At 60.1% G+C, this 25,201-nt stretch overlaps 1 protein-coding gene across 3 annotated transcripts; it reads left to right on the forward strand.

Annotated features, from left to right (window-relative positions):
- The first annotated feature begins 9,597 nt into the window (after positions 1 to 9,597).
- TOLLIP (toll interacting protein) lies at positions 9,598 to 24,991 on the forward strand. 3 transcript variants are annotated; one of them, XR_010663453.1, is made up of 7 exons: positions 9,598 to 9,734; positions 17,594 to 17,743; positions 19,452 to 19,634; positions 20,346 to 20,498; positions 20,976 to 21,066; positions 23,014 to 24,111; positions 24,194 to 24,991. XR_010663453.1 is itself a non-coding variant. In XM_065938049.1 (6 exons), the coding sequence occupies exons 1-6, from the start codon at positions 9,702 to 9,704 to the stop codon at positions 23,223 to 23,225; spliced, it is 822 nt and encodes a 273-aa protein (XP_065794121.1). In that variant the 5' UTR covers positions 9,598 to 9,701; the 3' UTR covers positions 23,226 to 24,991. The 3 variants fall into 3 exon arrangements, 2 of the variants coding, with proteins under 2 accessions (XP_065794121.1, XP_065794122.1); XM_065938049.1 differs by having other exon boundaries at positions 23,014 to 24,991; XM_065938050.1 differs by lacking the exons at positions 19,452 to 19,634; positions 20,346 to 20,498; positions 20,976 to 21,066; positions 24,194 to 24,991 and having other exon boundaries at positions 23,014 to 23,214.
- Positions 24,992 to 25,201: the final 210 nt, after the last annotated feature.

Below are 25,201 nucleotides of genomic sequence, written 5' to 3' on the forward strand. Positions count from 1 at the left end.
AATCTTCAATTATTTGTAGAGAAGAGTTTTAAGGTTGTATCTGTCCTTGACAGAACGCTGGTCACTAAGGAACAGTCACACAGAGGGTTGCCACCCCCATCCCCCCAGACAGTCCAGGCCAGTCACCAGTGGCCAATGATCTGATCAATCAGGTGAGGAGGCCTCCAGAACACGGATGAGGACCGGCTGTGAGCACACGGAGGGCTGGGAGCTGCACGCCTGGGGCCGCCAGGAGCTCCCGGCCCTTCTCCACACCCTGCCCCGAGCATCCTCCCGCCTGAATTCCATCCTTTTATGATAAGCTGGTCATCTAGTACCACGTTTCTCTGAGTTCTGTGCGCCACTCTGGGAAATTAATCAAACCCAAAGAGGAAGTCTCAGGAACTGCCGCCCACACCCAGTCGGTCGGAGGCACAGGCGACAACCTGGACCTGCGGCTGGCATCTTAAGGTGCAGGCAGGGACAGTCCTGCGGGTCTGAGCCTGTTACCTCTGGGGCTGACGCGGGCTCCAGGAAGACGGGCTGGAACCGCATCGAAGGTGTGGGACGTCCAGGTGGTGTCGGAGGATCGCTGGGGGTCGTGGGAGAAAACCACACAGGCGAGTACCCAAGAGGAATGAAAACACGTCCATGTAAAGCTTGCAGCGGTCACAGCGGCGGCATTCACAACAGCAGCAAGCGGAGACAGCTCAAGTGCCCAGCGAGTGACGAATCCATAAACAAAATGCCGCCTCCACACGATGGACTGCTGTTTGGCCAAAGGGAGGAACGAAGCAGAGACGAAACCACGGTCTCAGAGAGAAACCCGCACGCCCGTGTTCACGGCGGCCTCCTGCACTACAGCCAAGAGGGGAACAGCCCGAGTGGCCCCCCGGACGGACAGATAGGAAGCGGCGCTCTGTATGTACCGCTGTGCTACGCTTAGTCGCATGAGTTGTGTCTGACTCTTTGCGACCCCATGGACTTCAGCCCATCAGGCTCCTCTGTCCGTGGGATTCTCTAGACAAGAATACTGGAGTGGGTCGCCATGCCCTCCTCCAGGGGATCTTCCTGACCCAGTAATCAAACCCTCGGCTCCTGCATCTCCGGCATTGCAGGCGGATTCTTTACCGCTGAGTCGCTGAGGAAGCCTGTATGTAATATTATTCATCCTTAAAAAGGAAGGAGGTTCTGACACAGGCTATCGTATGGAGGAAACTTGAGGACATGATGCTCAGTGAAGAAAAGACAAAGAAAAGATCACAAACCACACGGTTCCGTTTATATGAAATGTCCAGAATAGACAAGTCTACAAGAGGGGCTCGTGGCGGGGGTGGGGGGTGATAACTGCTAAGGGTGCAGGGCTTCTCTGGGGGGAGGGGTGTGCTTTAAAATCGATAGTGTCGGGAACTTCCCTGGCGGTCCAGTGGTTGAGACTCCACACCTGCAATGCAGGAGGCGTGGGTTCAATCCCTGATCTGGGAACCAAGGTCCCACATGCCGCGTGGACAAAAATAAATCAATAGCTCTCAAGTACCCCATGCTGGCTCTGAGGCTCTTTAAAAACAAAAGATTAAAAAACTAAAATTGATCGTGGTGATGGATGCACCACTTTGCGGTTACACTAAAAGCCACTGAATAGGTGGATTACACCTCAGTAAAGCCGGGGGAGGGAAGGGAAGCAGGGGTCAGAGGGCCTGGCGGGTGGGGCCAGTGGGCACGACGGTGGTGGTGGGGGCGCTGGGGTCCTGAAGGTTTGCTGCCTGCCTGCCAGAATCTCTCCCTCCCTCTTCCTTTAATTCCGACTAGGAATTAAACTAGGAATTAACGCCGACCAGGAAAGACCTTCCCCAGGAGCTCTGTTCTCTGGATAGAGAGTGTGGTGAGTGCCATGAACGAGTCCAGTCCGGATGGGAGAAGTGTCTGGCCGCTCCCTTCTCCTCGTCAGCCTGGCAGGACTGACCTGGGTGTGAACAGCCGCCACCCCCCCCCCACATACCGCTCCACCCTGCAGGGGCCACACCCCGGGTTGGCAGGGCCGTAGGAAGACCCCCAGGTCTGCAGACACACAGGGGTGTCTGTGTGTGGTGGCTGTTGCAGCGGAAAGTCTGTATTGTGCACAACTTAAAGGTCATGGTTGCAATTTCTTACCCCGGCCTGAATCTCACTGTCAGGTGACTAATGCCTGCGGCGTGCCCTCGCGGGTTACCGGCGGGTATGTACAGGCGGCTTCTTTTGTGAAACCGCACCCTGCAGACGCTGCGAGCTGCGTGGCTCGCCCACCTGGGCGTCCACTCAGGACACAGACCTCCAGGCGCAGCCAGGGGCCTGAGGCCTTCCCCAAGGATGGCCGGGCCACGTCCTATTCCTGAGATGACCGGGGTTGTTCCTTTCCCGTGTAGAAGATTCAGATGCTGGCACACAGTAGGGTCACAGAGACGAGCCTCTGACCACGAAGGAGGTAAGGGACCATCTCTGTGCATCTGGACCCTGGGGAAGTCCTGATGTTGGGAGCAGGATGAGACCCTGAAGAGTGGGGTCATCCTCTCCACAGACCCCGCCCCGAGCAGCCTCGGCTGGGCTGCCAGACAGAGTCAGTGCTGAATTCCACAGGGCCGGCGCAAGGGGGCGAAGTGGGTGATTAAGTGGTGAATCCTGTTTACAGGTAATTAAATGGTAAATTCTGTTTACAGAGACGGAAACAATACGGGAGACCCCTCCAAGTTAATGATCAGTCAAGAAAACAGGTTTGCTTAACCACAAAACCAAACAGGTTTGCTTAACCACAAAACCATTCGACAGAAGCATGAGACATGCCCCCCGAGCAGGAAAACAACGGTGGCATGAGACTCACACCTTGCATATCAAGCTCGATAAGTTAATCATCCTTAGGACATACTCTTGGTACATTAAAAAAAGTAATTTGTGGGTCTAGCTGGACCATATGTTGTTGTCGTCGTTCAGTAGCTAAGTCGTGTCTGACTCTGCAACCCCATGGACTGCAGCACACCAGGCCTCCCTATCCTTCACCATCTCCCAGAGCTTGCTCAAACTCACGGTCCATTGAGTCGGTGATGCCATCCAGCCATCTCGCCCTCTGTCGTCCCCTTCTCCTCCCGCCTTCAATCTTTCCCAGCATCAGGGTCTTTTCCAACGAGTTGGCTCTTCCCATCAGGTGGCCAAAGTACTGGAGCTTCAGCTTCAGCAATAGTTCCTCCAGTGACTATTCAGGGTTGATTTCCTTTAGGATGGACCGGTTTCTTAGGTAGGTGCTCTCTTATTTTCACCGGGTGATGCCGCCAGTGGTGCGGAGACCAGGTCAGAACCCACCTGTGTCCCCTTCTCAGTGAAATGGCAGCCCTGGAGACCAGGGCCGACCCGCACTGTAGATCTGCGTCTGTCTCGGTCAGAGGATACACTTTGTGTGACCTGCGTTATTTTAGACTGTTTTCTGGCCCAGAATGTGGTCTATCTTGGTAACTGTTCAGTGTGAAAGTGAAAGTGTTAGTCACTCAGTTGTGTCCAACTCTTTGCGACCCCATGGACTGTACCCACCAGGCTCCTCCGTGCATGGGATTCTCTAGGCAAGAGTACTGGAGTGGGTTGCCATGCCCTCATACAGGGGACCTTCCTGACCCAGGGATGGAACCCTGCGGGAGCCGCGAGGGAAGCCCCGATCAGTGTCCACTTGTTGATAAAGGTGTATATTCTGCTGTTCTTGGGTGGAGTTTTCTAGAGGTGTCGGTCAGATCCGGCTGCCTGGAACAGCCCGCTGTCTGGATGCCGCCTCATCGCTCATCCTTTACCAGGCTTCTCTCTGTCCCACTGGATGTGGAGCGGGGGTGTTGAAAGCCCCCTGGGCGGCTGTGCGTTTGTCTCTGTCCCCACAGTTCTCTCTGGTTTTGCTTCAAGCGTGCTGAAGCGCTACAACTAGCTATATAAACTTTCAGGATTTCTATGTCCTCTTGATAAGCGCGTCCCTCTGCCAGCTGAAAACAGCCCAGTGCATCCCTGGCAGTCTCAAGGCAGAACCTTTCACGTACTCAGTGTTCTGTCGCTTACGTGACTTCTTACTCTGACTTGTGCCAACAGGAGTCGTGGTTGGCCCTGCGCGGCGAACAGTACGATTTCTACAGCTCTTTCAGGCGATGCTCTCGTCCTCCTCGGCAGTTCATCCCGTGCATGCTCTGGTCTGAACTCAGTTGAAGGCTCCAGGGGAGCCTCTGCAGACAGCAGTCCCTTCTCTGCAGGAATTCCGCTCTGCAAATGCCAGCCTGCCTCACCTCCTCGGACCCTGGCCAAGTCCCCTCAACCCAGGGAGACCCTGCCCTGCCCCTCGGTCACCCTCCTGCTGTGGCAGCCTGCACTGTCTCTCCGGGCAGTGAACAGAGCCATCCTAGGGTCCCTATCCCACAGGGACCACTGACCTAGGCTGCCTGATGTCCTGTGTCTCGAAAACTGCTGCTTAATTATTTTGTGTGGATTTTAAACATTCATACGAGCTGCTCTACAGACATCCACCTTGCCGTTTCTCCCTGGTGGGCTGCACCCGGAGCGTGCGCGTGTCGGATTCCCCTGATGACGGGCAATTAGGCTGCCGGCTCTGCTGCACAAACAACTATGCAGCAAACAGCCTTGAGTGCGTCCCTTGTGGGTCAGCGTGAGAAGGTTCCAGAACACAAGCTCAGGAGAGCACTCCTGGGAGTGTCTAGTTTGCTAAGCCCCAGAGCGCCTCTGCCAGGCTGACTCCTACCTGCTGCCCTCGCTCGGTTTTCACCTGCCCTTGATCTCCCTCCCCGCTAAAGGTTACTCTTCTGATAGATATAAGGTGGTGTCTAATTACTGGTTGATTTTTCTCACTCGCTGTGAGTCTGAGAGCCCTTCCCCATACCTGTCAAGCCTCTGGGCTTCCCCTCCTTGAATTCACAACATCTGTCTGTTTATCGTCTTGTTGTTGTTCAGTCGCTCAGTCGTGTCCAGTTCTTTGTGACCCCGTGGACTACAGAGTGACAGGCTTCCCTGCCCTTCACCATCTCCCGGAGTTTGCTCAAACTCACATTCACTGAGTCAGGGATGCCATCCAACCATCTCGTCCTCTGTCACCCTTCTCCCCCCGCCCTCAATCTTTCCCAGCATCAGGGTCTTTTTGAATGAATCAGCTCTTCGTATAAGGTGGCCAAAGTATTGGCGCTTGGGCATCATCATCAGTCCTTATAATGACTATTCGGGGTTGATTTTCTTTAGGATGGACTGGTTGGATCTCCTTGCAGTCCAAGGGACTCTCAAGAGTCTTCTCTGGCACCACAGTTTGCAGGCATCATTTCTTTGGTGGTAAGCCTTCTTTATGGTCCAACTCTCACATCCATACATGACTACTGGAAAAATCATAGCTTTGACTGTATGGACCTTTGTTGGCAATGATTACATCTTGCTTTTTAATATGCTGTCTAGGTTTGTCATCTAGTCTGTTTCTTTGCCATTTATGGGAGGTGTTTCTATATTGTGGATATTAATTATTCATTGGTGTCCAGTTCAGTTCAGTCACTCAGTTGTGTCTGACTCTTTGAAACCCCATGGACTGCAGCATGCCAGGCTTTCCTGTCCATCACCAACTCCTGGAGCCTACACAAACTCACGTCAATTGCGTTGGTGATGCCATCCAACCATTTACTGCTGTTTTCCCTTTCTCCTCCTGCCTTCAGTCTTTCCCAGCATCAGGGTCGTTTCCAATGAATCAGTTCTTCGCATCAGGTGGCCAAAGTATTGGAGTTTCAGCTTCAGCAAAAGTCCCTCCAGTGAACACCGAGGACTGATTTCCTTTAGGATGGACTGGTTGGATCTCCTTGCAGTGCAAGGGACTCTCAAGAGTCTTCTCCAGCACCACAGTTTGCAGGCATCATTTTTTTGGTGCTCAGCCTCCTTTATAGTCCAACTCTCACATCCATACATGAGTATGGGGAAAACCATAACTTTGACTAGATGGACCTTTGTTGGTAAAGTAATGTCTCTGCTTTTTAATATGCTGTCTAGATTGGTCATAATTTTTCTTCCAAGGAGCAAGCGTCTTTTAATTTCATGGCTGCAGTCACCATCTGCAGTGATTTTGGAGCCCAAGAAAATAAAGTCTTTAGCTGTTTCCATTGTTTGCCCATCTATTTGCCATGAAGTGATGGGACAGGCTTCCACATTGTGGATATTAATCATTCGTTGGTGTTAGACAACAGTAAACATTTTCATCCTTCACTTGCCTGTGATCCTTTGTCAGGCAGATAACAAATGCATGTGCCCCTTGGGACTGCATTGTAGACTGAATGGATGAAACATGCTGAGCACTTAGATCAATACCTGGCACCCACGAAGCATGCAAAGGTATCATTTATCTTCACTCTTGCTCAAGAATCCACCCAAAGATATACAAAACACCACATGGGGCTCTTGGGACATAGGGACGCCCCGTGAATACTGGGGCCCGTGGGTGCCATTATGAGCTAAAACCTGGACACAGAAGGACAAGGAGAGCTTCCCTGCCGTGACAACGTGGATGGACTGGGCACAATGAGGATTCCACAGGCTGATGTCATCACTGAGGTGACATACAGGGTTGCGCCCTGGATTAGTGTTGGCTCTCTGAGCAAATGTAGGCAGTTAGGTGGAGCAGCTGGCGTTTAGAATTCCCTTCACAGTCGGCAGTTTCTACAGAAATACACTTGGCTGGACCCCGGCCTCCAGCTCTGTCCCCTCTTCAGTTCTCCTGCCAGAGATGTCTTCTCTGCCCACCTCTACAGCCCGCAACTTCACTCTGTAAAGCTCCATGATGACAACTTACTATTAATAATGCTTTGCTTCTCATGTCCACCCCGGGGTTGAACCCCCTTTTCTGGCCCACCTAACTCACTTTTTCTGCCCATCAGCTCCCTCTGTCTTTCTCAAGGAAATGTGGTCAGTGCCCTGGTGGCCAAGTGGTGCTGGTCTGATGAACACCTTGTCTTCGTGTTTGTCTTACCGAGTGTCTCTCCTTTCCTCCTGTTCTCTCCCGATAGCTCAACTCCTGTTCAAACCTTCCCAGATCTATCAGAGGCAAAGTGGCAGCCTTTTCTGCTTTTATCCTTTACAACCATGGCATAGATACTGAATTCATCCAATATTCACTGCATCGACTCCATCGGAAATTGCTTTTTTGTTCAACATAAGGTAGGGGTCGAATGTCAAGTTTTTTCCCCAAGTACAGCCAACTGTTTAGTACATGCACTAGAAGATACTGCTCAGCAGGGCCAACACCCTCATAAATCAAGTTTTTCTATTTTGTTCCATTGGTGAACTTGTCTATCCCCATATCTATGTCATAGGCTCAAATACTATAGTTTTAGAATACATTTGACATCTCCTGGAACAGTCTCTTCCTGTCTCCGGCTTCTCCTCTTCCTTCTCCTAGAGTGTTTTGGCTAACATCCAGCCTTTGTCCTTCTATATAAATTCTAGAATCAGCTTGCTAAATTTCTTAAAAAAAAAAAAAAAAAAAAAAAAACTCTGTAGGGATTTTAATGACAATTCTTTAATGACAATTTCTTTTGTAGGGCAATTTGGGGGACAATTGACATATTTCTGACATTGAGTCTTTCTATCCATGGATATGGTATATAGCTTCCCAACTTATTTAGGTATTAATGTGTTTTAATAAAATTTTATTATTTTTCCTTAACACTCATAAAAGTTTCATAATAGTTTCATCTCATCTATTCTGTTGTCGCTCTTTTCAATGATGTTTTACAAAACTGTGTCTCCTGGTTATTGAGGATATTTAATTTATTTTTAATTGAAGGATAATTACAATATTGTGTTGGTATACCTAGTTTCCCTCCTTGAGCCTCCCTCCCACCTCCCACCCCATCCCACCCCTCTAGGTGGTCACAGATCCCCACTTGGAGTTCCTCAATTTGAGCCATACGTCAAATTCCCACTGGCTGTCTATTTTGCATATGTTAGTGTATATTTTTCCAAGCTACTCTCTCCATTCCTCCCACTTTCTCCTTCCCACCCACTGTTGAGGATTTAGACACGTGTAGAATAGTCTATCTGGCCTCCCAGATCCTCTCCACCTTTCTCTTTTGTGTCTTTATCTACAGAATAGATCTCTTGGTCTGCTTGATGGCAGACACTGTATAGATCAGATGGGAGGACAGAGGCCAGAGGTTCAGTGTCCCCAGGCCCCTCTCACAAGCCTGTGGTTGGCAGTGACCTCAACGTCCGCTGAGGAAGCCTCTTTCCCTGACCTCTGCTCCCTCCCTCTCTGTCCTTTCCAGGCTAGGAGTAGGGGCAGCTCCCTGAGACTAAAAGTCCCTCATGCTTTGCTTTCCCACTTAACTCTGCCCTTTCTTGGTAAACGGGACATTTGCTGAAATCTCTCCAGTGATCTTCCTAAGAACACCGAGTGTTTCTTGCTGGGACCCTGACTGATACTATAATTGCCACCAGAAGCGACCCCCAGAAAACAGGCTCTAAACGGGATGCTGGCCTTCAGGTGCACGTCTATTTGATGAGTGTATGGATAAAATCCTTGCGCAGGGAAATCGAGTACCAGGAGCCTGTGTCAATCAGGGACATCCCAATTCCTACAATTATTACCAGCGGTGGCATGTGACGCCGTGCGAGTGGGTATCTAGTCGCTTGGGCAAATGCGGGATTGCAAAGACGGTGCAGTGGGCTGGCTACTTCTGAAGGCTCTGGGAGGCACACACCATGGAAAGGGCGGCTCAAGCCTCGGGTGTGACGGTGCCCTCCAGGCAGGTCACCAGGAGCACACATGCAGCTCGACGAGCTGGGATTCTTACTGGATTGTAGACCAGTAAGACCACACACCCTGGGGATGCACAGGGGCACCCCTTATACGACTGGGGCATCACCTACAAGGTGATTCCGCGTACGGTTTAAGGACGCAGGGTCTCGCTGTGGATTGGGTGCCCTCTGGAAGCTTCTTAATCCTTCCCATCTGGAAGGGGGAGAGACTGGCGGGCGGCCGAGGCTGTGGCGCGAGGGGGCAGCGGCCTTCCAGCTCGCGTGGGAGAGGGTGGCCACTGGCGGGGGGTCCACGCGACTGACCGCAGTGGCCAGCGGCTCATGGGACCGGGGTTATAGAGGCTCGTGCTGCTGCCTGGAGACCGCCTGTGTCCACAGCATAACGCCAGGCCCGGGGCAGCCGCCCCGGACGGAAAAGCGCAAAGCTGCGTGGAGACTCCAGAGACGGCCCGTCCAGCAGCGTCGGGCAGGCAGTGCCGAGGAGCCGGCGGTCAGTAGGGGCATCGCGCGGCCTCACCGCCCGATCACTCAGAAGGCCGCGGCCGAACCGGGTCACGCTAGCCGCTCGCGAGGCGGCGCAGCCGGGGCACGAATCAGCTGCAGCCGCGGCAGCTCCAGTCAAAACGCGTACCCGCCAGTCGCGTCCCACTGCCCGCCCCGCCCCGCCGCGCAAGCGCGCACTGCCGGCTCGGGAGCCATTTCACGGGGCCGCAGCGCGGAGGGGGGCGGGGGTGCAACTGCGCAGGCGCCCGGCGGGAGCGCGCCCGCCCGCGCGAGAAGCCGGAAGCGGCGGGTCGCACTGCGCCTGCGTCAGAGCCGGGCGGGGGCGGGGCCGCCGTCAGCTGACTGAGGCGGTGCGACCTCGGGGGAGCGCTGTCGGGTGGCGTCTTGTCAGCTGCTGGTGGGCTAGACGCGGGGCCGGCCGGGCCATGGCGACCACCGTCAGCACGCAGCGCGGGCCGGTAGGCTCCGGCGGGGGCGGGCTCCGCGGCCTTCGGGCACAGGGAGGGCCCGACACCGGCCTCCGTGCGAGCGGAAGGGAGTCCCCGGGAGGGAGAGGCCGCGCACCGTGCGGGTCCCCGGAAGGAGGCCTCACGCTCTCTGGGTCCCCTAGGCGGGGGAGGGTCGGCGCCGCTGGTCCCCCTGGAAGAGGAGGCCCCGCACCCACCAGCGGGCCCCTGGGATGGGTGGGCGCCCGCTGGGTCCCCGGGATGGGGGAGGCTCGGCACCGCTTGGTTCCTCGGGAAGAGGAGGGTCGGCGCTGTGACGTCCCCGGGAGGAGAGTCGGCGCCCGTCGCGTCCCTGGGGTGGGGGAGGGTCGGCGCCCGCTGGTTCCCCGGGAAGAGGAGGGTCGGCGTCGTTGCGTCCCCGGGGTAGGGGACGGTCGGCACCCGGCGGTTCCCCAGGATGGGGGAGGGTCGGCGCCCGCTGGTTCCCCGGGAAGAGGAGGGTCGGCGCCTGTCGCGTCCCTGAGGTGGGGGAGGGTCGGCGCCCGCTGGTTCCCCGGGAAGAGGAGGGTCGGCGCCCGTTGCGTCCCTGAGGTGGGGGACGGTCGGCACCCGGCGGTTTCCCAGGAAGAGGAGGGTCGGCGCCGTTGCGTCCCCGGGGTAGGGGACGGTCGGCCCCCGGCGGTTCCCCGGGAGGAGGAGGCCCCGCCCCCACCGGCGAGCCCCCCCGAGTTGGGGAGGATCGGCACCCGCTGAGTACCCGGAAGGAGGCGGCACCGTGTGCCTAGAGTATCCTTCTATAGAGGGGCATCCGGACAGCGCTTGGATGAAGGAGGGTCCAGGCGCGGCTGTGTCCCTCGGTTTTTTTGGTAACACATGAGGGGTCCTGAGCTGGGAGTCCCCTTCCGCCCCCGGCCCTGGAGCCCTGTCTCCCGCAGCTACTGTGTCCTTGTGCAAGAGCAACACTCGGGCTCCTGGGGATTCGTCTCCAGCCCCCGTTTGGACTGGGTTGAGGTGCCTGACCATGAGCCATGAGGTTTGTTTGTTTTAATCACAGTCAGGGCCTTGAGTTGGGACAAGGTTCTGGTTGATGCTTTGATGTGGCTTCACCGGGGAAGTCCCCGCAGCCCCGGGCTCCTCACCCTCCCTGTCAGAGTAGACAGATCTTGTCTGTGTCTCTCCCAACCAAAGAAGAATCCATCCACACGACGTCTTTCTGTGTTTGAGGAAGGCAGGTTTTGTTGGAAGCCCGTTGGGCACAGGTGGCTCTTTCTGAGCGTTTGAATGGGACGTAACAGGACTTCGTGACAGATGTGGGTGTGGAAAGGTCCCAGAGTCTGTAGGGTGGTTTCTGGCCCCTGATTTCATGTCTCCATCTTCACTGCACACGGTGACTTGGAGCAGGCTGAGCATCAGCACTTCCTCCATTCTACATGAGTGGCTCATCAGAGAAGCTCAGGGAGCAGATCATTCGCTCCCCTGGGGCGGGGGCGGGTGTCCGTTTTGTCCCGGGTCAGACCTGTTGGGAGCTCCGTGCCTTCATCAGGCAGGATCCACAGGCAGACATACACAGGCCTGCTTGGACCCAGGTGAGGGGAGCGTGTGGTGAAGGCGGGCCCTCCTCTCATCCAGAGGGACATTGACCCTGCACTGAGGTAGGGCTGTGACAGGCCCAGGCGGCAGAGGGTGTCCGGATGTGAGGCCTGTGCCGTTGAGGCCCCAGACGACTGGCACGTTCTCTTGTCCGGGGCTCGTGGGCCCCGCACACGGACTGGCAGGTGTCTGGGGTGCTCCTCGGGAGCCGAGCTCACACCGCGAGGGTCGGTCTGGGCCAGAGCGGCTGGGGGCTCAGGGCCCTTGGGCGCGCTGGCCTCGGCGTCTTGAGCAGCATGGCTCACTGACACTGCCGTGAGGTTTGCAGAGGAGCCAGGCCTGGGCCTGGAGGTCTGAATTGGAATCGGGGTGAGCAGTAGCCTCCCTGGGCCGGGGCGTGGGGTGAGGAAGGGTTGTGGAGGAAGCACGTCTGACCGAGACTTGAGGGAGGGGGAGCGTGGAAAGCAGAGCTGGAGAGGGTGGGGAGAGGAGGCGGGGGGGTCCTGAGTGGGGGTGCCTGTGCCAGAGGGCCGGGGGGGCACTAGAGTGTGCTTTCTGTTTTTTGTAGAGCTTTTGCCTGGTACACATCCTCTCACTGCACGTCTTCCCACCAGCCCACCCCCTGTGGGTGGACTGCACTTGTAGAGGCTTTCCCTCCAGCTATCGGCGTCAAGGAGCCCTTCCTTTTGCGGTTACCAGAGTCGGCGGAGACCTCTTCCCTTGCCCGGACGCATGGACTTGGTGTTGCCTGTGCCCGCACGTGCTGTCCTGCATGTGCCTGGTGCAATGGAGGGCCGCGGACGGCGGGCTTGTGGCAGAACCGCTAGACCAGCCGGGGCTTCCCGTGCCGGCCCTGGCTGGGTGGACTGCCTGAGGGTCAGCCCTCTGCCAGGATTCCCAGTTCGGCCCACACAGGACAGGCAGTGTTCAGCCTCAGCCCAGGGTCACTGACCAAGGGATCCGGGCCGACTCCGAAGTCTGACTGTCTCCTCCCAGGTTTGGTGAAGGACGGATGGGCAGGGTCCTCAGGCACGTGAAGGCAAAAGTGGGCCCGCCCACTTGAGGAGATTCCCTCTGTCCCTGAGTAGGGAGCCTGAGGGGCTCGGAATTGACTTAAATTCCAGAAGACGTGGTTTTTGTGTCTTCATGATAGTTTTCCCTGAATGGCCACTGAGGGTTGCCTGCCCTGTGCTGTCTGCCCACTTTCAGCAGTGCTGGCACTTCCCTTCTAATTACTTTCTCCACCCTGTGCTTCCGTCTGGTTCACAGAGGATTAGAAAGCACTGGAGGGCACCCGCGGGAGTAACTGTGTGGGGGTCAGAGGAGGTTTGTGGCACGTGTCGCTGCACACCCCTGTGCTGCTGGCCAGCTCGGCGGGCAGTGGTCAGGCTTGGTCGGAGGCTGAGCTGTGCTGTGCGCCCACAGACTCCAGGCCAGCGGGAGCAATGAGGGCCACTCATCCAGCTTTTGGAGATGCTGGCTGGTCAGCGCAGCCCCTTTCTGTCTTTTCCCTTGTAAAGCCTGAGGGCGAGCTGTGGGGTGACGCCACGTGGCCTGTGACGGCCAGGTCCTCGTCAGCCTTGCATGAACTGATCACTGTTGCTGAACCTGTGACCCACCAGGGGTGGCAGAGGGTTGTGTTTGAGTTTTATTGCTTGGTTTTGGCGGGCCTGGTAATGTAGGTGAGTGCTGTCTGCTTGTCCTTAAGTGCAGTCTGCATGGAAGGCAAGATGCAGGCTCAGTTCTTGCTCTGTCATTTGCAGTATTCAAAGGGAGGAGTGGTTTTTCTCTTCGGGCTGGTGTGTGGCTTTCTCTCTCCGTTGGAGACTGGCTCGACCTCCCTTCTTGCTCAGATGGCCCGCTCTCGCCGGGTGAGTCCGTCCCTCTGGCCCAAGTCCTGGGCGAGGGGTGGCTTCTCTGCCCAGCTGGCTCATGGCCTGATTCCCCGGGCCCCATGAGCTCTGCTCTGGATTCTCTGCGGCTGAGTTAGCGCTTCTGGGCTGAGAAGGGCCCTGTCTTCCTGTGAGTCAGACCTTGTTGCGTGTGGTGACCCTGCTGGCCGTGTACAGGCCTTTCTTGTTTGGTTTGTTGCAATGAGGGGACGCCAACTTTCTTTCAGGGAGTGTCTGCCTGATGGGTTTTCATTCTTGGAGTCACTCTTTCTGAATCTGTGTGTCAGGTGGGTCTGCCATCAACAGCACGCACTCGACTGTCAAGTTTTCACCCTTCGACGGGAACGTGTTGGTTTTTTGTGCACAGTTACACACACGCTCTTTGTTCCCAGCACTTCTTTTTGTGCTTTTATTTGCCTGCTTTTCTTCTCTTTCTCTCCTTGCCTTCTGTTGGAGTCATCAAACCCAGGTAAGTTCCATTTTCGCTCTCTGCTGGTTTGGAAAACATGTCGTCCTTCACTCCTCTTTTCGGCCCTCCTGGGAGTGTCACTGTGCGGCCCTGGGGGCTCTCAGCTCCGTCACTGTAACAGCCCTCGTCCTGGGTAGCAAGTGGCCTCGGTGACCTCTGCTTTCCTCCCAGGAGCCGTGTTATTTTGATGAGCTGATACTTGTTCCAATGAACTTGTTCGTCCTACTTTCTCTGGTTCCTGAAAGGTCTGTGTGGTGTCTGGGACTCTTGAGCTCACCGTCCCCTTCTCTCGGGGTGAAGGTGCCCGTGTTGGCGGCATTGGCATCAGACCCCCTCTGCTCTGGCGCCTCTGCCTGCGTCTGCGCATCCTTCCCCCTGCCCCTGCCGATGGTGCTGCCGGGCCCAGAATGCACCTGCACTTGGTGGGGCGCGGGAGGGAGCAGGCAGGAAGGGGGGCTTGGGTGGGGGCCCTGTGCTGGCTTCTCTGGGATCTGTTCTGGGGCCGCTGGAAGCGGCTGCAGCTGCGGACACGGGTGGCGTCCCTCCCTGCTGGAGGCTCCGTCTTCACGGGAATTTCCTTCCTTCCCTGGGACCCTCCCTGGCGTTCCTGTCATCTCGAGCGGCAGCCCCAGTCCCCTTGGGACTCGCACCAGAACCTCCCGCACGACCACAGGCTCTCCCGCGGCTCTGCCTTCTGAGCAGACCCAGAGTCAGTTCCTTCTCAGCCTGGGCACCTCCACACTCACCTATCTGCCCAGCGGGTCTCCACTGTCACCCCTGGGCCAGGCCCCAGGCAGAGCCTGCTGTGCGTGCAGCCCCCCCCAATCCCCGGCTCCGAGTCAGAGCCTTGTGCCCGTCCGTCCTCTACGCTCCTGCCCTCGCTGGCTTGCCCGGCTCTGGCCACCTCCCCGCCGGCCCTAGAGCTGCCCCCGGGCTCCCAGCCAGGCCTGTGCCCCGGTCCTCCCCAGGTCCTGCGTGCTGCCCCTTCCTGCCTTCAGGTCTCTGCAGAGGTGGCGTCTTCTCCCAAGGCCGCCTCAGCTGGCCTGCCACCTGCCCTCGGGCAGCGCTGGGACCCCGTGCGGTTGCCTGCCTTCTGTTGTGACACGAAGCCCGCGGGAGCTGTGATTGCCCAGCATCTGGCCGTGACGATGCACACGTGCGGTGGAGCTAAGACCTGTCAGTGCCGCGCCGGTGTGCCCGGCCCTGGGCCCCGCAGCCTGCAGCGGCCGGTTTGCTGAGGTGTGAACGGGGTGCCCCGTGTCAGTTGCGCCAGGTCCAGAGCGGCGTGAGCCGCTCACTGTCCCGTCAGCGGCGCGGTCTGGTTCTCGTTTGACCTCTGGTGTCTCTCGCTGGCCCTCTGGCGGCCTTATGCTCAGTTAATGCCGCCTCTCAGTCCCCTGTCTGGGGCTCGTGGGCTGTCCGCAGGGCTGGGACAGCCAGACGCTTGGGCTTCAATGGCCTGTGCGAGTCTGGGCCGTTCAGAAAGTTGGGGTGGCCTGCAGGACGGGAACGGGAGGAGAGCTGGCGTCTGGGAAGGACGGAGCTGTTCGCAGTGACACCTGGCAGAGGCCAGGGCTGGGGGCCCCATGGAGCCCCATGGGAGCCGCCCCCTCCTTGGCCGAGTTCCGAGGCGCCGGGGGTACCTGCCTTCCCTCTGGTGCCTTCCAGGTTTTTCCTTCGCTTTCCTTGAGGCAGGGGGAGGGTGGGTTGCGCAGGGAGGGTGGGTTGCGCAGGGAGGGTTACCGGTGCGGAGACCCACCCCGTGGCTGCAGTGACCCAGGTGGTGACGGTGGGAGTCTCAGGCCTCAGCGGGCACGTCCTGTGACCTCCCGGGGGTGGGGTGCATTGGGCTGAATGTGTGGCTCACTCCTCTCCCACGGGCCTCTGAGGCTGCTGTCTGGCCAGTGGGGCCAGACTACCCCCGGGCAGGGAGCCCCCAGGGCCTGCCCTGGCCCGCCGCTGACTCAGGCCTCAGCCTCCCGCGGTGGCTGGCAGGCGAGCTGAGGGCAGGCGTCCCCAGGCGCCTGCAGGCGGGCAGCTGCCTGGACCAGTAGTCTCTGGGTTCCGTGCTGCTCCACCAGCCCTCAACTGTGACGACCCGCCCGCCTCCCACCCAGGCCTGAGGACAGTGAAGGGGGCGCACAGCCCCGGGAGTTGGCTCACGGCAGGCACACGGACTGTGCAGGAGGGGAGTGGCCGTTCCTGGCTGCCGCTCTGGCCCCGCACCGCCTGTTCCTCCGGGGTCCTCAGGGCTGGGTGGGCGGCCGCTCCGAAGGGCAGCAGGCGGGGGTGGGCTGTGCTCGACCCCGGGGCGTGATCACGGGAGTCAGGGCTGAAGACGAGCACCGGGCAGGCCGGGGCAGGACTGTGGGCAGCCGGCAGCGAGCCGGCCGAGGGCTCTGGGCGGGTGCATTGCGGGCACACGGGGTCTGGTCTTGGCGCTGTGGAAATGGGGACTGGCGTGTCCCAGGCGCCTCAGCCCCTCCCGAGGGATGCAGCCCGCAGGGTGTCATGAGCGGCCTGCCTCCCGAGGCCCATCCTGGGGCCCGCTCAGCTGCGCCACTGCCCAGGAGACGCGCCCCACAGCGCATTGAGTAGCGAAGGAAGGTGCTGAGCCTCTCCTGGCAACGCAGGCTCCGGGGTGCCTGGGCCCGCCCACTTTGCGCTGAGCCTCACGGCAGTGGAGTTGGGGAACACGGAGCGGAGCCCAGTGTCCACAGGGAACAGATCGTGGGGGGACAGTGGGGAGAGTGCCCGTCAGAAAGGCCCCTGTGCTCCTCCCCGCTTCCCGTCTGTCCTGCCACTGGCATCAGACTCCCGGGGGGCTCCCTCCTCACTGTACCGGTGCTGGCTCGGGGGTGAGAGCCAGCATGCTGTGAGAGAAGCGGCGGGGCCCCAGAGCCGGCAGGCGCCCTCGGGTGGCTGTGAGCTGCGGCAGGCGCTCTCCCAGGGGCACCATGAGCTGGAGAGGCGGGTGCCATCTGCTCAGCACCGCAGGAGCCTTGGCGTCTGGCAGCGTCTGGTGGTCCCTGGCGGCCACTGTCCATTAACGTGGTTGCCAGAGCTCACCATGACATACGGGGTCTTCTCTCCCGTGTTCCCTGAAGCCACCGCGTCCTTCGGGGCCCTGCATGGGGGTCTGTGAGTGCTCTGGGCGCTGGGGGGCTGTGGCCCTGGTTCCCCCCAGCAGCCAGGCCTCCGTTGTGGGTCCTGGGCTCTGGCTGCACTGTGCCCCCTGGCCCTGCACCCCCCCAACCCCGCCTGGCAGAGAGCAGAGGCGGGTGGTCCAGGTCCCTGAGCACCCAGGGGGTGGGCTGCCTGCCCTGGGGGCTGTCTCTCCGTGCTCACTGCCCCAGCGGAGCCCAGCTGGCCCGAGCTTGGTCTCCTGTGGTCTCTTTGGAGTCGTCACCGTCAGACCGTGTGCTGTCCACGTGTGGGCGTGTGTCCGGGAGCCACTGCCTTCCCGTCACGTCCCCTCTTCAGGGCCAGGTCCCGGGGCTTCTGCTGGTCAGTCTTCTGGCTTCGTGGTCTCCGGGGTGCTTCTGAGTGTGAGCTATACTCCTGAGGCGTCCGCACAGAGGCTGTTCTGAGTCTCCTGACATCCCTGCCTCAGGCTTCACCCGTGAACAGCTCTTGGTGGAGAGGCCGTGCTTGCCGTGGTCCTGGTCTGTGGCTGGGACCGCCGACACGTGGACAAGCGTGTCTGAGGCCTGAGAGCGGCTTGCAGCCCCGGCGAGGGCGTGAGACCTGCCTTCAGACAGGGACGTGCTTGGGCCTCCACAGAGCGCCGTGTGCTGGGCACCCTGCTCCCAGGAGCACAGGCCCTCGGGGGCCTGCAGGTTGGAGCCCCGGCCCCGCGTGGTGCAGGCAGGGAGACGGGCCCGGGCGGGCAGCCCTGCGCTGACGCCGCACTCCCGCAGGTGTACATCGGAGAGCTGCCCCAGGACTTCCTGCGCATCACGCCCACGCAGCAGCAGCAGCAGATCCAGCTGGACGCACAGGCCGCGCAGCAGCTGCAGTATGGAGGGGCGCTGGGCACCGTGGGCCGCCTCAGCGTCACCGTAGTGCAGGTGGGTGCGGCCCTCAGAGCCCACGGAGCCAAGTGCAGACGCTGAGGGCAGGGAGCAGCGGCGGGCAGCCCCGGGGCTACTGTGGAGAGCGTAGCCCCCTGGGGTGGGGGCGAGGCTGGGGTTTGGGGGGCAGCCAGCAGCGTGGAGCAGGTGAGTGGGAAGCAGACGGCCCGTCCTGAGCTGGGTCCAGGGCTCCCGTGGGCTCTATGTCAGGAAGATCGTGGGCAAGGCTGGAAGACCCCGCATTTGGCCTCCTGGGGGGAGCCAGTCCAGTTCAGGAGCCCTCGAGTGGGGGCAGGAGGAGGTTGTATGACCCCACGGCCTGTTGCCGGCTCCGGGGGTGGTGGGCAGTGACCAGAATGGGGAGATCGCGGGAGGAGCAGGCGGGGAGGAGAGCCACGCTTCAGCGTATGACACATTCAGTCGAGGGTGCTTGAAAGGCAGGTGCCTGAGGCTCAGAGACGAGGACTTCCGGGAGAGGTGCTGCGGTGACATGAAGCGCGTGTCCTGAGGCGGGCTAGCCAGTCCTGTGCGGAGGGGTGGCTCTGGGGCATGATGCGGGCACACTCCAGAGCTTGGGGGGTGTCGGCACGGGAGGGGTGCAAGGAGGCTCCCAATGGGCGGGGCTTCCGCAGAGCCTTCGGAGGGAAGAGACGGCGTCTCACAGGCAGCAGACTCTAGGGGTTTTTTAAAAAAATTAAGTCTGCCGAGTATGATTTACATGTCAGGACGCACTGGTTTGAATTAATGTGCTTTTGTTTCTGTGACCTCTGACACGTGTTCACCCCTGTGATAAGAGCGTTTCTCCAGCACCATGGAAAGTTCTCTTCCCTCTGCCTGTTGTGGGCCTGCCCTTGGGCCCCAAGGCGCTTCCTGAAGTTTGTCCGTTGCTCAGCAGTAACTGGGGTGCCAACCCTGGCTGCTGTGATGCGTGGACTCCAGGGGATCAAGCCCCTCGGAGCGGATTCCCAGCTCCCCCCCCACCCCCCCGGGCACTGGGCAGGGTCGGTCACTGCTGAGAGATTCCTGCCTGGTCAGGGGCCAGCACGGTCACTGTCTGAGGGCGCAGGGAAGGCCTTGATCAGGCCTCGCTTCTCGGGGCCCCCGTCCCCCTGCTTCTCCAGGGCTCTGCCTGTCACAGGGCGGCCTGCCCTTTCTACCCTCCTCCCCAGGAGCAGTGGTGGGGACACAGCCCATCCTAGCAGCGGGTGTGTCCTGAATCGGGTGTGTCCTGAGACACTGGGCCCAGCCCAGACTGCCTCCTCATTCCTGGGCCCCGGAGCATGGTTGTCCTCGGAACGGGCTCTGGGACCCTACAGGCAGCACAGTCTGAGGACGCGCAAGGCCATTATCTAAAACCAGGCAGGTTTGCACTTGACCTGCATAGATTCCACGTACTCAGAGTCATGCCTGGGTTCCTCGTGACGCCTAACACGCCTCTCACACCACGTGAGCACAGATGTCGTACACTACAAGGCTGCAGACACACTTCCTGGTGTGGTAGAGTCAGGGTTTGCTTTTGGAAGTTTCTGGAATGTTCTTTCCTGGTCCAGCGCCTTTCTCTCTCACTCTGGACCTGTGGTTGCAGACAGCACAGTGGTGGCCGTGTCCCGTGCGTCAGCACCCAGAGCGCACAGAAGCCGTGGGTGGTGGAGAGGCCCCTGGGCTGATGGCCGCGGCCCCGTCTCACCCGGCGGCTTTGTTTCAGGCCAAGCTGGCGAAGAACTATGGCATGACCCGCATGGACCCCTACTGCCGCCTGCGCCTGGGCTACGCCGTGTACGAGACACCCACGGCCCATAATGGCGCCAAGAACCCGCGCTGGAACAAGGTCATCCAGTGCACCGTGCCCCCGGGCGTGGACTCCTTCTACCTGGAGATCTTTGATGAGGTGGGCGCCGCGCAGGCCACTGCGCTTCAGGCTCCTGGCCGCTCGGGAACGTCGGGCATGTGCACGCCGGGCACTGTGGTGTGACAGGCACTCTGCCTCAGAGTCTCTGGAACCTACGCTCAGACATGTCACCACTGTGTCCAGAGCGTGGGCGTCGCCTGACCACACAGGCCAGGCACCGCTGTCCACATGTAGCTCGGGGCTCATGCAGTCAGGCCCCTGGCAGGGTGGGTATTGGCCTCTTTGTGGGTGAACAGCAGGAGCCTCCTGAGTGTCCCTGGGGTGTCAGGCGCCCTGGGGCCTCCCTCAGCCTGGCCCTCCACGTGCCCCAGCTCTCCTGAGGCCGACTTGGGGCGGGGTGGACTGTGTGGCTGGGAGAGGCTGCAGTGCTGGGGTGGGGTGGGCGGCAGGGCTGGGAGAGGCTGCGGTCCTCGGGGCTCGGCCCCCCTCCTGTGTCCTTCCTCCTGACCCCCAGCCTCACCTCTGGGGCCTGGGGTGGAGGGGTAGGGGACGGCGTGGTTCAGGGGGAGCGTGTGTCTGTGGGGCCTGGCCCCGCGAGTTGGTGCAGGCGATGGTGGTGGCCCGCTGGAGCCCCTCTTCCCTGCCTGTGGACCCGCAGGAGTGGAATGAGGAGGGTGCTCCGTGCTGTGCACCCCCTGGGGGGGAGCCCTGGGGCCTCTGGGGTCACACGCCTTCTCCCGTCTGCCGCAGCGAGCCTTCTCCATGGACGACCGCATCGCCTGGACACACGTGACGATCCCCGAGGCTCTGAAGCAGGGCAAGGTGGTAGACGAGTGGTACAGCCTGAGCGGGCGGCAGGGCGACGACAAGGAGGGCATGATCAACCTGGTGCTGTCCTACACGGTGAGGCCGCTGCCCAGCCCCGGGGCTCCTGGACCGGTTTACTGCGGGTTCCCACATCAGCACGTGTGCTCCTGGGTACACCCTGCCCTTTCAGCAGACGCTTCTATGCGGACAGAGCGCTGTTACTGTACTTAACTGTCATCAGAGAAAGGCTGTCCTGAGACGTCAGGGGTTTGAGCCTGAAGTTTACACTTCGGTTTACATTCTTGAGCAGCGTCGTCTGTCGATGACCTCTTAGTCATGGTTCCGCAGGTCTGACGACAGACGCCTTCCACCCGAGTTGTCCTCTGCCCGCAGAGGATTCTGAGGGGAGTCGGTGTGAAGGGGTGTCCCCGGTCTGACGACGGGGACAGGGCGCGTCCCTACCTTGACCTGCGGGGCTCTAGGCCTGGTGCCGTCCCCTCCCAGGCACTTTCGGCGAGGCCGGGTGTGTGTGTGTTCTGCTCTGACCGCTGGGTCACCTTCCGTGTCTTTCAGTCGCTGCCGGCTGCCATGATGGTGCCCCCTCAGCCTGTGGTCCTGATGCCCACCGTGTACCAGCAGGGCGTGGGCTACGTGCCCATCGCAGGTGTGTCTGCCCTCCTCTCAGCGCGTCTCCTGGGGTGGCGTCGGAGCAGGAGGGAGGTGTGTGGGGTGTCGGCTGGGCCTGGTCTGCAAGCAGTGCCTGGAGAGCCTCCCCAAACCGGGGGTGTGCTGTCGCGTGTGAACTTCTCCTGCACGTGTAGGGAGTATGGTCACTTTTTTCTCTTACTGGTGCAAAGAAGGTGAGTTGAATTGTATGGAGATGGGGAAGCATGATTGCTGAGTACTGAGTCACTGTAGCCCAAGGTCACATCCTGTTGGGCAGATGGTCGGACCGCCCGCCGGAGCCCTCTGTGTCCGTCGCGTTCCTTCCCACACGCGGCAGCGTTTACCTTCATGACAGCAGTTCACATTGTGCAGCAGAGTCAAGCTGGGTTTGGCTTTTCTCTTGGATTTCTGCGCCTTCACGGCAGCCTGTGGTCAGTTCCCACCCTGGCTCTGGTTGGAAGCGACGCAGCCCCCGGGTGTGAACAGTTTGTAGGGTGGGGCGGGACGCGAGCGTAGGAGGCTCAGAGCCCAGGAGACAGGCAAGGACGTGAGGATGCCGTTCGCACGGCGGTGGCCGTGTCCCCGAGAAACCTCTAAGCTCCTGAGCAGAGCGCGGTGAAGAGTGAGGACTGGAGTTACAGCCCTGGACCCTCCGGGGGGAAGGAGCCTGAGGAGAGTCAGGGTGTCTGCTAAAGGTCGAATGTTCCAGAAGCATGGGAAATGCAGGCCGCGGGGCGGGGGGGGGGGGGTGCGCTGCAGATGGTGGGAGCTGGCAAGCGAAGCTGTCAGCGTCCCCGTCTCAGGTCCCCTTCCTGCTCGCCGCTGGTGCAGGGTGGTGGGCGGGTGCCTGCCTAGCTCCAGAACGCCTGGGGCCTCGGTCTCATGAGGCTCAAGGGCCCACATGGGACCCAGCGCCTCTCGCCTCTCAGGACGGCCAGGATTAAAGGCTGGTGGGCGCAGGTGGCTGGGTGCTCGGTGGGACTGCCCAGGATGGGCGAGGGAGGGGGGGGCAGGGGAGGAGGGGCCAGGCCCACTCCTGCTGCGGGTATGTCCAGCACAGGTTCCAGCCCACCCCTGCGGCCAGCACCCCTTCACGTCAGCGCTTGTAGGCCCTTCTGCTGGTTTTGGTTTGGGCGCTTTTGAGCTACGTTTAAGGTCGCCTGAGCTCAGATGGGAAAGGAAACCATGTGAGCTCTTGGGCCTGGTTGGGTGACTGTGCTTTTGAGTTTCTAAAAGCAAACGGCTTTAAAGCCTTTTCTGCTTTTCAGAGCGATGGTTGACCCGGGCTCTCTCCCTGAGCCGCAGGTCCTCAGTAGCGCCTCTTGGCTTTTGCTCGTTTGTTTTCCTCACGAGAGGTTCAGAGGTTTGCAGCTTTGACTTGGGTCCAGTGGCTCCAGGTCTGAATCTTCCAGGAGCTGAGATGCCTTGAGGTTCTCAGCGTCCACAAGAGAGTGAGGGGGTGTGGCCAGTGTGACAAGCCCGTGTGGAGCGGGGTGTCTGCCGCGCCCAGGACCCTGGGCCGGCCGCCCTGTGGGTCTCCTTCCTCGTCAGGGTCTGACTGACTGGGTGTCCAGCTGGGAAGGCCTGTCCTGGAGAGCTGGCAGAGGGGGCAGCGGGGGAGTCTCGGTGCTGGGGAGGGGGGCGGGCAGCTGGGTGTGGCCGTGGTGGAAGGGGTTGACCCCCGTGGTATAAATGGCCGAGGTCTGCACACCCCTGTTTCTCCCATGCGTCTGGCCTGTCTGAAAGGTAATGTCGGGGACTGAGATCTCTGCGGAGACCTCTGGGGTCATGTTCGAGGGGGAAATCTCTGTGGTCATGTTGGGGGGGTAGATCTCTGGGGTTGTATCCGGGGAAGACCCCTGGGATCGTGTTGGGGGGGAGACCTCAGGTGAGACCTGGGCCCCGCGGTAGAGGTTCTGTCTGCTGAGCCCCCCTCTGCTTGCAGGGATGCCCGCCGTGTGCAGCCCCGGCGTGGTGCCCGTGGCGTTGCCCCCGGCCGTGAGCGCCCAGCCCCGCTGCAGCGAGGAGGACCTGAAGGCCATCCAGGACATGTTTCCCAACATGGACCGGGAGGTGATCCGCTCCGTGCTGGAGGCCCAGCGGGGCAGCAAGGACGCGGCCATCAACTCCCTGCTCCAGATGGGCGAGGAGTCGTAGACACGCCTGCCGTCTCGCCGCCCGCCCGCCCAGCTCCCCAGAGCACCATCCCCAGCAGATCCCTGTGAACGCGCCCCGCATAGCCCTTGCTCGGACGTCTGTGTAGCCCAGTCCACGCGCTCGTGTGGGATGCATGTGGTTTTGGTTCTTGCAGCCGTTCTGGACGTGGTCGGGGCGGGTGGGGTGGCTCTCCTCCCGCTTCCCGTCAGAGGGTGGAGGCGACACTTCCCGTGCGCACACCCACTTCCTGCCGCCCGTCCTCCCAGGGTGCTCTCCTGGGAGCAGCGCCCCCTCTGGGTTGACGGGTGGGGTCTCATGATGCGGCCTGGCTGGGTAGACCCACTAACGTGAGGCAGAGAATCCCCTAACAGCTGCTGTGGGTCAGGTTAGGACTTTCAGACGGGAAACTTGTCTCCTCCCCGTGGTGGTCTTCCTGGGCCTCTTGTTGGGGCCGGGCAGACCTCGCCGCGGGCCCAGCCTGGCGTCTGCAGCCACGTCCTGAGCCCGCGGCCCCGCATCTTTCCTGCTGCCTCGCCCTCTGTGCCATGTTGTCCCGAGGGGTCGCCGCCCCCCCAGACGCGCTCTGGCCGCAGAGCTCAGTGAGGTGGGGTGGTGGAAGCAGACCCCATCCTTGTCCTTGTCTGTCGGAGGGCCTCTAGGCACTCGGCTCACTGCTGACCTTATGTAGGAAGCCCTGGGCCCCAGGCTGGGTCAGTGTGGTGACCGCTGGCACTGGGAGGTCTTCCTGAGAGGCAGGAGGTGCCCCGTGGTGCGCACCCTGGCACTGCCTCTGGCCGCGGACACCGAGGATGGAGACAGGCTGGTGGCGCCCGTGGGAGTGAGAACTCTGAGCATGCTCTGACAGGGTCATTGGCGGTCAGCCGTGGTCGCCGCTCTGTCTGGAGGCCTCGCCCAGTCTCGGGACATGGAGACAGACCCCACCCCATGACGTCGGGCGGTCACCCGAGGTGGCGAGGACTGACTGCAGTCCTGTCCTCCATGTAGGCTTAGTGTGATGCCAGCCAGCGACGCTGCGCTCTGCCTCCCGGGCCGGTGGGCGAGCTGACCAGGCTCCTCCCGTGGTGGCCTGGGGGCGGGAGGCCTGCGAGAGGGGTTTCAGACCACCGGTGCCTTTGCCGCAGGCTCTCTGTAGATGCGTGAGACCAACGATTATGCAGCCACAGACCTGAGTGCAGCGCGGTAATAACCACATGCAGCACGGCTCCAAACGCCGGACTCTAGCCCCGGGCACCCGCCCAGGGGTCCCACACCACCCCCGTCGCTGCCTCCCCCGCCTGGGCCTCTGAGGACAGGAGTCTTGGCTTCAGGGCGGCTGCAGATCTGCCAGCTCTCGGGGTCCTTTCTCGTGGACGCCTGCTGCTTCACTGGGTCAGAGCAGGCTGCGTCTATGGGGCCTCAAGACGTCCGACGGCCCTGCTGTCCCCGCTGCTCTGCTCACGTCCGTGCTCACGTTCAGGCCGCCCCTTGGGAGGCGCTCAGCGCGGCGCCCATGGCTGCCGGCCCAGGACGGGGGCGCCTCGCGGGTCATTGCTGCTCAATGTCGGAGAGGAGAGGCGTGTCCAGGGGGCTCCCCACCCCACCCCCGTTTGAGGAGCCGTGCTGGGTGTTTGCAGAAACAGTCCTTGGAGCTTTGCGTTTCAGATCATTCTGTTGGGGTCCAGGGTCCACATTCCTCTTCGATTGTAAGATATGTTTGTACCTTTCAGCCTTCTAACTTAATAAATGGTCTATGTAAAAACAGAGAAGTCCAGTTCCTCAAAGAGAGTTTACTGTTTTTGTTATGTTTTAATCTGGCTTGTAATAAGCCAGTTGATGAAACAGTCACCAGCAGACTAGTGAGTGAAGGCACAGGACAGAGGCTGGACTCTGCCCGCGAACCTGGAGTGTGTCCATGTAGCTCAGAATGTGTGTATGGAGCCTGGAGTGTGTCCATGGAGCTCGGAGTGTGAGCACGG

Source organism: Muntiacus reevesi, chromosome 5 (assembly GCF_963930625.1).
Source record: "Muntiacus reevesi chromosome 5, mMunRee1.1, whole genome shotgun sequence".
In the NCBI taxonomy this organism is placed as follows: domain Eukaryota; kingdom Metazoa; phylum Chordata; class Mammalia; order Artiodactyla; family Cervidae; genus Muntiacus; species Muntiacus reevesi.

What these genes read in the sequence shown, in the direction of transcription:
- TOLLIP (XM_065938049.1), top strand. Translation starts at nt 9,702, where the DNA reads ATGGCGACCACCGTCAGCACGCAGCGCGGGCCG. An exon ending in TCAGCACGCAGCGCGGGCCG is followed by an intron (nt 9,735 to 17,593) that starts GTAGGCTCCGGC and finishes GCACTCCCGCAG; the next exon opens with GTGTACATCGGAGAGCTGCC. An exon ending in ACCTGGAGATCTTTGATGAG is followed by an intron (nt 19,635 to 20,345) that starts GTGGGCGCCGCG and finishes CGTCTGCCGCAG; the next exon opens with CGAGCCTTCTCCATGGACGA.